The sequence below is a fragment of the Solanum lycopersicum genome, chromosome 12, assembly GCF_036512215.1.
Source record: "Solanum lycopersicum chromosome 12, SLM_r2.1".
In the NCBI taxonomy this organism is placed as follows: Eukaryota; Viridiplantae; Streptophyta; class Magnoliopsida; order Solanales; family Solanaceae; genus Solanum; species Solanum lycopersicum.
Genome location: NC_090811.1, coordinates 1710272 through 1725645, shown reverse-complemented (window position 1 = coordinate 1725645; position 15374 = coordinate 1710272). Strand labels below are relative to the sequence as shown.

Below are 15374 nucleotides of genomic sequence, written 5' to 3'. Positions count from 1 at the left end.
GTGGAGTGTTATCTTGCTTTTCGACGATTTAGATTTGGTGGCGCCTATTGCATATTAGTCTTATTCTTGTAATTTCGTGTGCTTTGATTATCACACTATATTTTTGTTGTGACTATTCCATTTCTGAATGAAACGAGGATCCATCCATTGGAAACAATCTTTCTACTAAAGATAAAATTTGTGTACATTTTATCCTCACTTGTAGGATGTCATAGGGAATGTTGTTGTTGGTTTCTTGTGGCTGTATGAAAAAACAACTGCAATGCTATTTAATCAAAGCAACAGGGAGTTTTTTTGGCTTACATATACTACTAAATTGCCAAAGTAAATCATGTCAATGGACATAATTTTGTCTCTCATCAAATGGTATTTAAGAATAAACACCCAAAACATCGTTATCGTTGTGATTAGATAATACAGAAGTAGGCACAAAATGGCCGCTGAACAATGTAAAGACGCGACATATTAGAAGGTGAATCAGTCAATCTTCGCGTTTCTGCAAATTTTTTCAGTGCTGCTTCAACACATTAACAATGATAATGCTGATTCTCCATATTTGTGCAATGAAAGTTGCCCAACAGAAGTACAACTTATGATTTTCCCTCAAGTCCCAACTTTGAAGTTAGCCAACTACAAACTTCATCCATCTCCTCTGGGATTGTATAGTGGCCAAGTCTGTCAAACACAAGTCAAAGAGTCAGTGATGTTTCTAGTATCAAGGACGGAATAGTATCAGAACAGGTAGAAATAACATACGCGGTGTAGGATTTGAATGCCACATCTTGAAATCCGCATGAACGTAACTTCTGAGAAGACTTCTCACCATAGTTATATGGAACAACATCATCTCCTGAGTCGATCAAACGTAAATATATCAGGTAAGACTATTAGATAAGATCTAGCGCCAATACCACTCTTTGCAGAAACTGTCTTGCTATAAAAGGCACAGCAGCCAGATTATCATGTGATAGAACTCCCACCCCCCACCTCTCCCTGGTCCATAATAAAAACGAATAAAGAAAATAGAATAATTTTGCACGTTAACATTTGAAATAAGAAATGCAAAATCTGATAAATACACCTCTATTCATAAAAATTATTGGAAAGGAAAAGATTAGAGCTGGAAAGAAAATACTAGATCCTTGGGAAATGGTTATAGCAAGAAGGAAAAACTTTATTTTATCAGTTGAAAGAGTGCTTTTTTTTTTTGCGAGTCCAAAAGGAAGAAAGAGTGCTTGTGTTTGTGTCTATTAAGGGAAGAACAAAGAGAAACCTGTAGATATTATATATTTGTTTCCAAATTTTGATAGCACATTGTAGAGGACTAGAGTAAAAGCAATTTTTATATTTTTCTATATTTCCCTTCTATCAATTTCTTAAGGTCGTTGTTTTCCTTTCTAAATTGTTGGTCTCTCCTTATAAATAACAATCAGAAGTATCAATCAAAACAACAACATACCCACTAAAGTCCCACAGGTGGGGTCTGGTGAGGGTAGTGTGTACCCCTACCTTGTGAGGGCAGGGAGGTTGTTTGCGAAAGACCCTCAGCTCAAGCAGATATGAAAAGGAACCAGTAATAACAAGCCTTAACAGCAGGAAGATAACAAGATAAACAAAGTGAAACAAGCCTTAACAGCAGGAAGATAACAAGATAAACAAAGTGAAACAAGCCTTAACAGCAGGAGGTTGTTTAGCATGTACTCCTGCTCCCTCCCAGCTCTTTAGCGTCTCTGAGACTTTCCAGGGCATGGTCCAGGAGATGCCTTTGAGACTTGAAACATTCTCTATAGCTTAAGGGTGTAAGTGCAGTGTAGAAACAAATGGTTCACTGTCTCATATGTTTCCTTAGAAAGAAAACATCTTGAGCATAAGGTTATCCCTTTCTTCATCACATTGTCCTGAGTCAAAGTTGCTTCGTTGACCAATAACCAGATGAAACAGGATATTTTGTAAGGTATCCTACTTTTCCAAATTTTCTTCCATGGCCAGTTTAGATTATGATTACTAGGTTGGTCCATCATCCTGTAAGCTTTGTTAACTTCGAATACCCCTTTGTTGTTACCACTCTACCATAATTTATCCTCCCCAATCTGAAGCCCATTAAAGGTAATTTCCCAGTCATTTAGCTACCTCCTAAAGTCAAAGTTCCACCCCTGCAGCGTCCATAGCTCTGCTATGGATCTTTGTTGGAACAAAGCTAGATTGAAAATATCTGGAAATAAAGCTTCCAAGTTGTCTTTTCATGCCATTCATCCTTCCAAAACTTGGTCTTTCTTCCATTCATCACTTTTTTTCTTTGAGTTGTTCTTCACCTCATCCCACATGTCTCTTATAGATCTCTATAAACTGGCCCCATATGGATCAGTCACCACCTTTGTCATCCTACTGTCTTCCTCTTCATATTTGGCACCAACCATCAGCTATATAAATCCTCTATATCCACCATTCAACTCTATTCACAGCTCTTCCGTTTATCAAGCAACATATTGTCAGGACAAAATTAAGGGTATCTGTCTCATATTTCATTTTGAACACGGTTTCATATATCTCAAACCTATCCTAACCTTGAATGGCTAAACCAAATGTAAGTGTTATAACTAAGCTTAATAAATGCTAAGCAGTTGTATCACTTGTATGGCTTCCTTGATTTCATCGTTGCATTCTTACAGATTGTAGGACTTCTAGAAATTTCTTTCCATGTGATTTTATACCTTAATAATCATATTGTGGCATACACATTAGTGAATTTGTGGAGATCTAGTAAAATATGGCCAATCCATTTCAAGCAATCTTCTCTTATTTCATCCTCTAATATGCTACTTGAACACTTTGCGCTGTTTGAATATGTTTAATTTTGTACAAATGCACACTCCATCTTAGTACTGTATTTTTAAGCACTCATCTCGTGAATATGGTGGACTCTAGAGGCCCAACATTTGTTATCAATTCCCCAATCATCTCATGAAGCTTTGGATTAATGAGCAATTACAGCCTTCTTCCGATGAAAATAACTGGGATAATTGATCAACAGAGGTGCCTCGAAACAAAATAATTTGACAGCTTGTGTTTTGTTGGACAATATCGAGATGTTTTTAGATCATTAAAATGAAATGACAAGAAAATTCTTCAAATTTATGTATAGACAGGCAATAAACAGTACTTATCATCAATGTAAGTATGTGACAGATGACCAGGCAAGGAACTTCACTAAAAAATATAAAGCAAACCCCCCCCCCCCCCCCAAAGGTAGGGTGAGTGACAACTTAAAGAGTAGGGAAACTTAGGGACATGTTCAAACTGACTAGGCAGAAAAAAGTACTTTACTCTTCTTCTTCTTTTTTTGAGAAAGGGCAAGTAGAAGAGAAAATGAAGCATCCCTGATCAAAAAAATAAAAAATAAAAGAGGAGAAAATGAAGCATTTTAGTACCTTTGCCATGACAAAGAAGAATGGGCAATGATGTAGCACGGTTTACAGCCCCCTCTACCCCTTCTAATTTGCTAGTAAGAGTCCTGCCAAAATAGTAGCAGTCAACTCAAAAACATCATAAATATCTCTGAAGAGATTACAGACAAGATTGCTAGAAGTCAAACTTTGCACAGGGAAGCCAGCCACTTAATCCAACAGCTGCACTCAGATTGACAGGGTACGAGTTGCCATTCTCATACTTCCCACGGACGAAGCAAGTGGCAGAGTAAAGGGAGGTTGCTGCGCCCATGCTGAAGCCTCCGACCCCAAGTTTGACTGTAATACACAAAATAACACAGTAAAGAATTTGATTCTTTTTTATAATGAAGAATAAAAAAGAGAAATTATTAAGATCCCTTGATCATAATGGAGAAAAGGTTTGAATGTTTTTCAGATGTTACTGCTAAAACTTTATGGATGTCTAAATAACAACTAGGTAATGGGATAACTAAGGTAGAAATAAGGAAATTAATTCTTGCATAACAATCATACAACACAACAACTTCCGAGATGTTGGACATGGAATAAGAAATACAGCTAGTTGTGCAATTGATAGCCCTTAGCATGTAAATGTGTTTGACACGGCCATTGTGGTTAATACATCTAAATGGTACAGCCAAACATTTTTTAGCCCCCCCCCTCCCCCAAAACCAAACTCACGCACACCAAGAAGGAAAGAAAAACAAAGGGAGTTTTCATATTCACAAACACCAAAATCAGAATGAGGTGCGTTAAAGTTCACCTAGTAGACATAGTCACACACTAAAAAACTCAGCAGCGTAAGGAGAATAACATTTTGAAGGGAAAAAAAAAGAAGAGAAAGATGGCAAGCTAAAAATCCTTTATAGCCTGTTTGACCAAGTAGTAGACATAGTCACACCAAAATCTACTTCTTTTGAGAAGTGTTTTTTGAAAAAATATTTTTGGAGAGTAGCAATTTCTGTTTGGCTTATCAACTTGAAAGTTACTTTTGCCAAAATTAGAGAAACAATTTGTGCTTGGTCAAGGTACCAGAAGTCCTTCCCAAAAACAACTACTTTTTTCAGCTGCCATCCACTACTCAAAAGCTCTTATTGTTTTCCTAAAAGCCAGGCCACACATCTCAACTCTTTCAAATGAGATATAAAAAACACTTTTGGCTTCCCAAGAGCTTGGTCAAATGGGCTATTAGTCCGGCATCATCATATATAGCGTTTAAGTCATTGCTTTGTCGCTTAAAGTGTCGAAGTTATCCGATGCGAGGAGTAATTGCTTCATGGGTGAAGCCATGCACTTTACAGAAGTTGGTGATTCAAATATTGGTACAGAAGTTAGTATAACAGGTGAGAGAAACTTACTATGAGAGGGCTCTGTAGCCAACAAACTCGCCACATATGCTGCTGAAGCATCCAAACCTTCGTTATCGTCAATAGCATTTTCAGAAAGGTCATTGACATCAAACCCTGTTACAAAAGATGAGAAAAAATACGGTTTCTTTATTCCTAGGTTTCAAAGCATGACTTCCGACTTAAACTAATTCCAATGATGGATTGGACAATGCTTTCAGATGAGTCGCAAATTAATAGAATTATCCAATTTACACATCCTGCAATGTACATCCACGCCGGGATTAAAAGTTCGTTTCTAAATTATATCTACATCGGAAAATGATGGGCATAATCTACAAGCACAAAGCTTACAGGCAGTAGAAGGGAAGCCTCCGAATAAAGTTATTGGTCGTTGGGGGGCAGTTGGGCAGATCCATTTGATCTGTAGCATACAAAGAAGAGCAAAATCAAGCTAAGCTACCACAACAACGAAAGATTAAGGCATGGAGATGAAAGAGCATTATACAAGAGCCTACTAAGAGATTCTAATAGCAGAAAGTTATGACATTTACATGTTTAAGAGTAAACAAGAGATATTTTCAGTACAAAAGCAATATTTGGATCCTTACATTGGGAAGAGGAAGGGTCTCCAAGAGGTTGGACCAGCTGCCAGGAAAACCAAAAGTAAATTATAAAAGGTTTAGTTAATATGTTTGCGATGATTATTTCACAGGGACTAAAGTTATACATAGCATACATATTGCACCGTGTATAGCAAGCAAGAACATCTCGAGAAGATTGACATCAAAAATAAGGAACTCGTATAGTCATAATAGCAAAAATTGACTCAATATTTCAACAATTATAGCTCACTAAAATTGCAACAAAAGAAATGGACTCAATCAACCTTAAACGTATCAGGAAAAAACCAATGTCATTGCTAGATATAAATCAATAAAACTGAGATACTTAATATAAAAGAATGCAATAATACTTATCCTAACGCTAACATATAAGTAATAAAATGACTAAATTTCAAATTTAAAGATGAATTGTATCCTTAAAATTAGGACACTTCCTATAACCTACCTGGACTTACCGCTAAGAGCATCACAATATGGAACTCAGTAATAAAAAAGATTGAGAAAGAATTAGCAGGATGCCAGAAAGGTATTTGCCAAAAAGGGGCAGAGATGTACAGGTCAATATCACACCAGATGCATCATATTACATCTCTACTAGATGCACCTCCTGCTACCATTACCAAAAAAGTTGGAGAAACTGTAACAAAATTTCCTCGGGACACAGGATGGGATAAAAAAGTTCACCTCATGAATTAGAAAACGAGCATGTCCTGAATAAACGATGGTTGGCTTGGATTCGAAGATCTCAAGGTGTTCAATACAATGCTCGTAAGGAACGCACTTTGGAGGTTCAGCAACAATAGCATAGGCTTTTTGGAGGACAGCACTACTCAAAGCTATGCACCTCATCCAGGAAGGGGTGAAGGAATGAGACTATTATGTTGCCTTGTGGATGTGGATTGTGGAGGACTATCAAGAAGGTGTAGAAAGTTCCATGAAACTTTTAAGCGAAGTAGGAAGTGGAACTGGTGCTGAGATATATGCTGAGTGAGACAACCTGAACTACTTTAGCATATGAGTCAAAAAATACGATAATCTACCGGATTCGTAGATACAAGAAGTGGAACTTTTTGAGCCTTGTCATATAGAGGAAACTTATATGATTGGAAGATTGATGAATCTCAAAACCTCATCCTCAGTTTTGCATGGGATATAACCCAATAAATGACAGTTTCCACGTCACTTATAAACATGTAGCTGTTTGTGGCAGCAAATGAAAATGAACAAAGGAAAACAGCATAGATGAGAACCTTAAGCATAGCAAACTGTATCTTGAGTTCTATAAACAAATACTTTGATCGATAAATAAAGCAACAATAAGATGTTCAAAAATCTCGTCTTCTTCTAGCTCACTTCAAGACATCGAGATCACCATTTACAACATTTGCATTGACTGCTTCTTTCAATTCAAGGTCTTTCCCACCCCCCAAAGACAAAACTGCCCATGCTATATCCAGCACATTTTAACCAACTACTTAGATCTCTGGAGTGAAATTTCCAATACCACCTTGAAGCCCAACAGCACCTATCTCACTCAAATTTTAACTAGTCTAATGAAAGAGATTTAGGAAACAGTATAAGCACAAACAGCGTCATAACCTATGCTCGAATCAGATCGGATCCTTCATGATCTGAATTTTACGATTCATGGGTGCAGATACAAGTGCAAACTAACTCAAATGAATGCTAACCATAATTTTAAACATCTCTCTGATGATAGGTAATTTAAGAATTCTTTCTCGGTCGCTGTGGTAGAACAATGCAACTAACACAATACATAGGAGGTACTGAGGTAGTCAATATTTAGACGTATTTTGTTGTTGAATAACGCTAAAACTTTCCTGATCCAACATCATCCAAGCAAATCACTGAGAGACAGATATATACTGAAACATACATATCTTGAACAAAGAAGCAAGAGGTAAAAGGGAAGTGTTACGAGCTTACCTCGAACCATTGTCCCCAAGGCCATGCAGCCAGACAATGGTTGCCTGGTGTTTACCTTTGGGCTTCACCACATAAGTCTGTCCAAACTCAAATGCCCTTCGAGCAGTTCCGGCAACTGTAATAGATGCACATGAAGGGTACTAGTATTAGAACTACCAAAGAGACAAAAATAACACGTTACTGGTACATCTTCAGATGATCAATAACACCCTTTTTCCTTTGATGAGTAATAAATGCGCTAAATTGTAAAAGGAAAAGAAAAGAAACTTTCAACGAACTAGTGAGTCAAGAGGACAGACAGAAATACTTTTCCCTGTTATTCAGTCTCACTTCTATACATTTTATGATCTCCATGATGAAGACACAATAGTTCACAAACTTTTCTTTGCTTATGATTATATATGCAAATTAGTAAAATGCACTGTAAGAATATTTAAGAGTTTGGTCATTCCATTAGAACCAAAACCTTTCCTTTCTTTTTAAGAAAAATGTAATGAGAGGCCATATTTTTTTCATTCAGTGTCTTTCATTATTGACAACCTGAGAAAAATAATAGGAGACGAAGTATTCCAACAAGACTGCCTCAGAAGCAGAAAGCTAGATTCTGTTATTTCGTAGCATTTTGCAAAGGTGACCTTGGCATACCATTTTAGAAAACAAAATAGTACAATCTGCACTGGCCATAAGACACGAAAATAAACCATAAAACTAACCAGAACCCACGGAAGCCCCAGTGAAACTCATACTGCTTCCACTTTATTGTCCGCTAATTTTTATCGCACAATGGCACCTGCAAACACCAAAAATCAGCTTTGCATATAAAGGCATCTGAAAGTTGGAACTTGAACTATAATTACACAGCAAATATCAGTATAAACTGTCACTGACTTAGCATTGCAACTGCTCCTGATGCAAGACTGGACATATTTACGGGGCAGCAAGGGTAGAGTATCACATTCAGGAGGGCTCTTAAATGATCGGGAATTACGAGCAGTAGAATTCTTTAAGACATTGGAAGAATTCAATGGTCTTCCAGATGGAGAGGATAAACTACAGTGGAGGCCACATAGAGATGGGGTCTTTTCATTCAAATCTGCTTATCTTTCAGCCAATAATTCACACCAGCAGATTGCAAGCTGGCCTTGGAGATATATCTGGAAAGTCAAAGCCCCTACCAAAGGTCTTATGTTTCTCTTGGATGGTGACAAGAGAGGCTTGTTTGACTCAAGAGAATTTAAAAAGAAAAGGCTTCCAGTTTTGCTCTAGGTGCTCTCTTTGTGACTCAAATACAGAAACCAAACCATTTGGTTCTTCATTGTTCTTTCACTGACCAACTGTGGGAACCTTCCTATATATTGTTAGACTCAAATGGTGTATGCCAGCCAACACCTGTAACCTACTTAAGAGTTGGAAGAGTATCGGAGGCATAGTTAGACAGAAGAAATGTGAAGATTGGTTCATGCTTGTACTATATATGGTGGACAATACAGAAGGAGAGGAATTCTAGAGTTTTTGAAGACAGCAACAGTTGTAAACATAATATCAAGATAAAGTGCTCTCTTTCTGTTTTATTTTTTGCGCAAAGAATGTCTATCAGAGGAGGAAGATTCTTTAAAAAATTTGATAGGTACCTCATAGTGGTTTTGATGTGTAATAGTTGGTTATGATCTCCTTCCTCTATGTAAATATGGTTTTGGCACTGCCCTAGGGCTTATTATTGTTATACACTTGTTACATTCTCCCAAAAAAAATCACTGATGTGCACCTTTGCTACCATTAGGCACATTTTACAAAAGATTATCTTAAAATAGTTGAGAAAATTAAATTTAAACAAACTTGTAGAAGTTGCTATACTGTTAAAAGTAAATTAAGCTAAAATCTACACTCGAAAGGAGTTTTTCTGTTAAATATCTTTAATCAAAATTCACTAGCTACGCTTCCGCTTCTATCAATTGACCTTGGAAAACAATTGCCCTCTCCAACCACTCCCGCTTTTCTTCTCCCATTTGGCTAAAAAAGTCTTTGACCTTAAGAATCAATAGTTTCCAAACAGTTGAAACTAAATGACCAAATAAAAATTCCAGAATTCCAAACATCATTTCAACCAAAAAAAGGAAAAGAAATAGAACAAAAATCTCAACTTACATAACTACTCTCTTCACAAAACACACTTGCATAAACTATAAAGCATTGTTGAGCCAACAACATAACCAGTGTAATAATTCCACAAATGAGGTCTAAGGAGTATGGTGCGTACACAGCCTTACCCCCTGCCTCAAGATGATAGAGAAACTATTTCAAATACACTCTTAAGTTAAAACAAAAGGATATTCCAAAAATGAGGTCTAAGGACTATGGTACGTACACAGCCTTATCCCTGCCTCAAGAAGATAGAGAAACTGTTTCTAATACACTATTGGGTTAAAACAAAAGGGTACCTAACCATCCATCCAAATACAACATAACTAAATATTGGTGGGGAAGTAATTGCTAGGCTAAAAAAGAGATTTTTATCATATGGGTAATCTTAGTAGCTCAGTTGATTGGCTACCCGCACTCCCCCTTGCCGGATGAGTATTCGAGTCCCCTTGTCCTGCCCCTCTCTTCACCAACTGCCCATCTACTCTAGAGCTCAATTGATCAATTGAGCTCTAACTCAATTCCCACCTCGTCGGATGAGTGTTCGATTCCCCTTTTCCTCCCCCTCTTTTCACTAAGTACCCATCTACTCAATTGAGCTCTAGCTCAACTCCTAACATGTCGGATGAGTTTTCGATTCCCCTTTCCCTATTCCCTCTCTTCACTAAATACCCATCTACTCTAGACCTCAATTGCTCAATTCTTGGTGAACAGCTTTACCCAATATAGCAATTACAGTGAACTAATAGCTAACAAAATCTAACCATATTAGCAAACAAACAAACAAAATGAAAATCAATCTCAAACCACAAACAATAATTTGAACAAATTTAACAAAGAAAAAACAAAAATCTTTCTATACATAAAAACAAATTCAATTGAATAATTTCAAAAAAGAAAATCAAATCTACGAAAAAATGAAGAAAAATTAGGGCTTTATGATGATGTTCTTACCTGAATCTCTGGAAGAAAAATGGAGAGCCGGAGATTACAAAGACGAAGCTATTTATTTTTTTTTATCGTAACGTTTATAGTAAATTATTTTAGTTAATATAATTTAATTGTCCCTAATTTTTTTAATTTTTATTTTATTTTATACTTCAAATAAATTAGCCTGTAAATTTGGATCTCAACTTAATTTCACCTTCACATTTAACTATTTTTTTTTTATTTATTTTCCACTCATATTCTATATTTATATTGGAATATTCAATTAGTTTTGACTTTAAAAATTCGACCTTCATTTACATTATTTAAAACAAAATTTAGTTAAGGAAAGCATATTATTATAACTTAACATTTTAGACAAATGCTTGATCTTTTTGGAATTGAAAATTTTTGTACTTTTTTTAAAAATATATTTGTTATTTTTTAAATTTTGAAACATTGATTTTATTAATTGAGCTAAAATAATTAAGTATCAAAAAGCTCCATAGATTGTAATATTTTTTATATATTGATAATTTTAGAAATCATTTTGAATTTTGATGTAAAAAATTGCGTTCAAATTAAATGATGTTATTGAAAAAGTTTAAACGTGATGGACAAAAATGAAGACTAATAGTTTAAAATTCAAAATAAAAAAATTACTTTCGATTCTAATGTATGCGTTTGATGTTTGATATTGTCAACGCTAGCTTTAGACAAAAACGTCAAGTACATAAATCTTTTATCACAAAATTTCGCTATCAAAATCTTACAACTTCAATCGCGCACACGTTTAAAGAAGGTTCCTAATATATAAAGTGGTAAATTTTTACACAAATGGTTATAAGTTAAATGGTGGTCCAAATTGGCTATATGTGACAATGAACCAAACCTAAATATAGATTTTCTTCTTGGGCCTATTTTGATCAGAGCCATATAGCCCAATCCAGATGAAGCAAAGCCCAACTAATATTTCTTAGGCACAGCCCAATTTATATTTATTTCTACTTTTAATTAATGAAAAATATGTATTAAATCCTTTTTGTGAAAGTGGCAAAATTTGATCATAACAAATGAAGTTTTTTTATAAAATCAGTTTATATTGCAGATTATAAATAAATAAAAGTTTCATTTCTCTAACAATATAATGTCTTGTTGAGATATCAATTATATAAATAAAACACGAATTCTTTCATTTATTTCCTACTGAATTAATTCGACAACGATTGTGTTTCTGTAACAGGATACAATTTGATGCAAACTCACCTTTGTTTGTGACAATATTGGTACTAGAGTTACTGAAACGTGTATACATCGGGTGTATATAAGTTTAGTAATATTGAAATTTATACGAGTAACATGGATTGGGCTACGCAACATATTTACTTTTGTGGGCTTAAAAGAGTCCAAAATGTAGCTATTGGGCTTTCATTAGATTCATCAAGTGTAATTAAAAGCCCAATAGTAGAATTTGGCCCATTTGTACCTTGTTGTATAATGAAGAGACCATGTAATTGCTTCTATAATTCAAAATTCAAGTATTCATAGCTAAAAAAAAAAAAAAAAAGAACTTTCATTTTCTTATTACCTTATTGTATTCATCCCATTCAATGTGGTTAATAATTTCAATATATAGTTGAAATTGGTAAAAAAAAATTACCAATTATAGATTTACCTCGTAAATGTAAATATAATCACATTCGCAGCTAAGTTTTGTAGTAACACACTTAGATCGTTGTACATTGAGCTATGATGTTTGTTCTTCTTGCTTATCGAAGAGATAATCGCTTACTCGAAAAAAATCAAAGTTTAATAAAAAACATCTTATTCACCAAGTCAATTTAAAATTACTTTTATGAAAATTCATGTTAATAAAATGTCACACTTGATTATTCATGAGTGGGGGACTAATAGTACTCATGCTAAATAGCCTTTTCATTGGTTTATATCTCCCTTGAATAAATAAAAAAATACTATATATAGCGTAAACACAATCTGAATTACATCTTGATTATATAAAAAAATTGTATTCGATAAATTGTCAAATTAAATAAAATACATACAAAAATAATCTAACAAAATTCCAAAATATCAATCCAAGGTCAGAGGGCATTAAATATGTTGATATGGTGAGAACAAAAAAATAATAATTATTGATTTAGATTTATGATAATAAAGATTGATAAAGATACTTAAGAAATAAACCTACAAATGAGTTGCATATTTATATATATATAAAAAAAAAGTGGTTCCACCAAATCCTCTGCCATTGTCTTTTTAGCATCTTTGATGATTGCTACTCCCATGTGATTATGCTTCCTATCTCACAGGAAGAAAGTAGGAGAGTAGTAAATGAGTCTAGGTTGGGATTTTAGACCTCCATCACCTAAATTATTGTCTTATATGAATAAATAAATAAATAATTACAAAATAATTTAATTTATTTTTAAAAAAAAGAGCAAAAGAATATGTTAAGATTGATAGGGAGAGTCGATATCTCTAACAGTCATTTCATTCTAGATAAACGGTTATAAAGCGTCAACAAATTAGGTGAGAAGTGATATATGAGGATTATGCATGAATCATACGTTAAGAAAATGGTAAATGAAATAAGTAATCTTAGCTGGCGAGTCAGGGATATAATAATGAGAACTTGAACTTGATTGATAAGTTGATAATTTGAGCTATATCGAAAATAGGTGAAAATACTGCGCTAATTGTTTTGTAAGAAAAGTTAAGTAGAGTAAAGAATGTTTACTTGGATCGTCTGATCTAGATTGTTGGAGCTTTTTAATAGTTTGTCTAGAGCCTAAAGACTTTCTTAAACAGTAAATAAGGTAAGTGATCGAGTTGACAGGTTAATAATATAGTCAGGGGCGGATCCACGTTGGGTCCAGGGTGTTCACCCTAACACCTTCGGCAAAAAAATACATTATATATGTAAGGTAAATTTTTTATATTTCTGTAGATACATATATTTTGAACCCTCTCAATAACAAATAAAAATAGATGGTTTAATGGTAAGACCCTTGGATATTAAGCTGCATGCCCCAGGTTTGAATCCTTGCAATAACTTTTATTTATTTTCCTTTATAGTTTCAGTTTATTTTTGTTTTAAAAAATCAGTTCTGTTTTTCAAGCATTTTTTATTTTAAAAACGTGCCAAAAGTGTGGTTTTAAACCCAAGAAAATTCAAAGGGCTCATTTTTCGAAAGACTTATTTACACGTTTATATTTTTATTTTTTGAACCTCCTGAACAAAAATCTTGAATCCGCCACTAAATATAATAACAAGAGTTTTAATTTATGAAATTTGAACTTGCCCAATAAGTTGAAAGTTCAAAGTTGTATTAAAAAGTGAGTACAAATACTACTAATTTTTATTTTTATATTTTCAAGTCAAGGGGGGTAAAACAAAATAAAGATAAGAAAATAGTTATTTTGATCATTTGACCTAGATTGTTTGGTGATTCTAAGGGTCCATTTGGCCATAAATTTTTCAAATAATATTTGGGAAAAATTTGGCAAATAATGTTTGTCCATACAATTTGTCATTATTTGGCAAATATTTTTGGCAAATATCCCAAATTTCCAAATACTAGTTTTTTCTAGTATTTGGACTAAATATCATTATTTGGGATATTTTAAAAATTAAAATCTTACCCCAATTTTTTATCTTTTACAAAAACACCCTCTCTAGTAGTTGCTTGCGTTGTATTACATCATTTTTTACGTGATCACCAAAATAGTGATGAAATATTTAGTGAATATTAAATAATGATATGATTGTTGATGAAAATTATTAAAAATTGGCTTTAGGTAACAAAGTCATGTACTTTATCTACTTCACGATGTATGGAATAATTCTTGTTGCACTCACTCCAAATTATCACATTGCTTCATTGTCATGGACATTATTTGTTATTGTTGTAACTAACATTCAGTTGACTTGTAATACAAACTTTTAGTTAGTTTTGATAGTTTTTAAAACTTGTGTGTATAAATCATATTTTTCTAAAAAGGTGAAATATATTTCCCAAATTTTATGGCCAAACACATGGTGAAATTTCACCCAAATTTTCACTCAGATAATATTTGCCAAGAATATTTAGAAATTTATGGCCAAACGCTAGCTAAATCATTTGTCTAGAGGTTAACGACTCTATCAAATGTAATCATATGCTAAAAATTGATAATTAATACAATAAGCAATCAAGCTACCAAGTCACGAACATTATATTATGAATTTAAACACTCTGAAATTCAAACTCGATTAATAAATTGAAAATTTGAGTTAAATCGAAAGTAAGCTAAAAAATATTTTGTTTTATTTTTTTTAAAAAAATTAAGTGATTAATTACATTCTCTCTTGTCATCTTGTGACATTTTATGACAATACTCAATTTGGTCCCCAATTTCACACACAACACCACTTAGGACATGTGACATTTACAATTGCCATATGACAACATGAGATAGCTTTCATCTTCTTTATAGTTTTTTTTATAAAATTATTTTTCATAATTTGGCAAGTCATTTTCCATTTAATTATTGTCAATGTCAATGCAATAAATTAAATTACATAAATAGCATAGATACATTGCATTTTTAGCCCACCTCAATGTCACATGATACCTATGCCTTTAATTTGAGCAAACATTAAATTACAAGAACAAAATAATATAAATGCAGAAGAGAGGCCAATACTTTATCTATATACAATTGAAATTCTTGAAATATAATATATATATATATATATATATATATATATATATATATATATATATATATATATATATATATATTTGTATAGCCATCATTATTTAGGACAAATAATAATGCACCATCATGGCAGTAATATGTCAACATTAATGTCTAGTAAAATATAACATCATTTATAAAAAAAAAATGATTTTATATTTAGCTCGAATTTGATACGTTTA

General features: G+C 33.5%; 1 protein-coding gene across 2 annotated transcripts; it reads right to left on the bottom strand.

The window, feature by feature from the left end:
- Positions 1-100: 100 nt before the first annotated feature.
- LOC101243765 (uncharacterized) lies at positions 101-10646 on the bottom strand. 2 transcript variants are annotated; one of them, XM_004251539.5, is made up of 10 exons: positions 10459-10646; positions 8079-8155; positions 7366-7480; positions 5404-5440; positions 5147-5216; positions 4805-4909; positions 3593-3743; positions 3429-3511; positions 757-850; positions 101-675 (listed from the first exon to the last, which is right to left on the bottom strand). In XM_004251539.5, exons 2-10 carry the CDS (start codon positions 8107-8109, stop codon positions 591-593), a joined length of 771 nt encoding a protein of 256 aa, XP_004251587.2. In that variant the 5' UTR covers positions 8110-8155; positions 10459-10646; the 3' UTR covers positions 101-590. The 2 variants fall into 2 exon arrangements, with proteins under 2 accessions (XP_004251587.2, XP_069148871.1); XM_069292770.1 differs by lacking the exon at positions 10459-10646 and adding an exon at positions 8254-10413.
- Positions 10647-15374: the final 4728 nt, after the last annotated feature.

Excerpts from the sequence above, each read along its gene's own strand:
- LOC101243765 (XM_004251539.5), bottom strand. The coding sequence starts at position 8,109 with ATGAGTTTCACTGGGGCTTCCGTGGGTTCTG. Across the intron at positions 5,441-7,365 it reads CTTGGGGACAATGGTTCGAG|CTGGTCCAACCTCTTGGAGA; the intron begins GTAAGCTCGTAA and ends TTTTCCTGGCAG. Across the intron at positions 4,910-5,146 it reads AGGCTTCCCTTCTACTGCCT|GGTTTGATGTCAATGACCTT; the intron begins GTAAGCTTTGTG and ends CTTTTGTAACAG.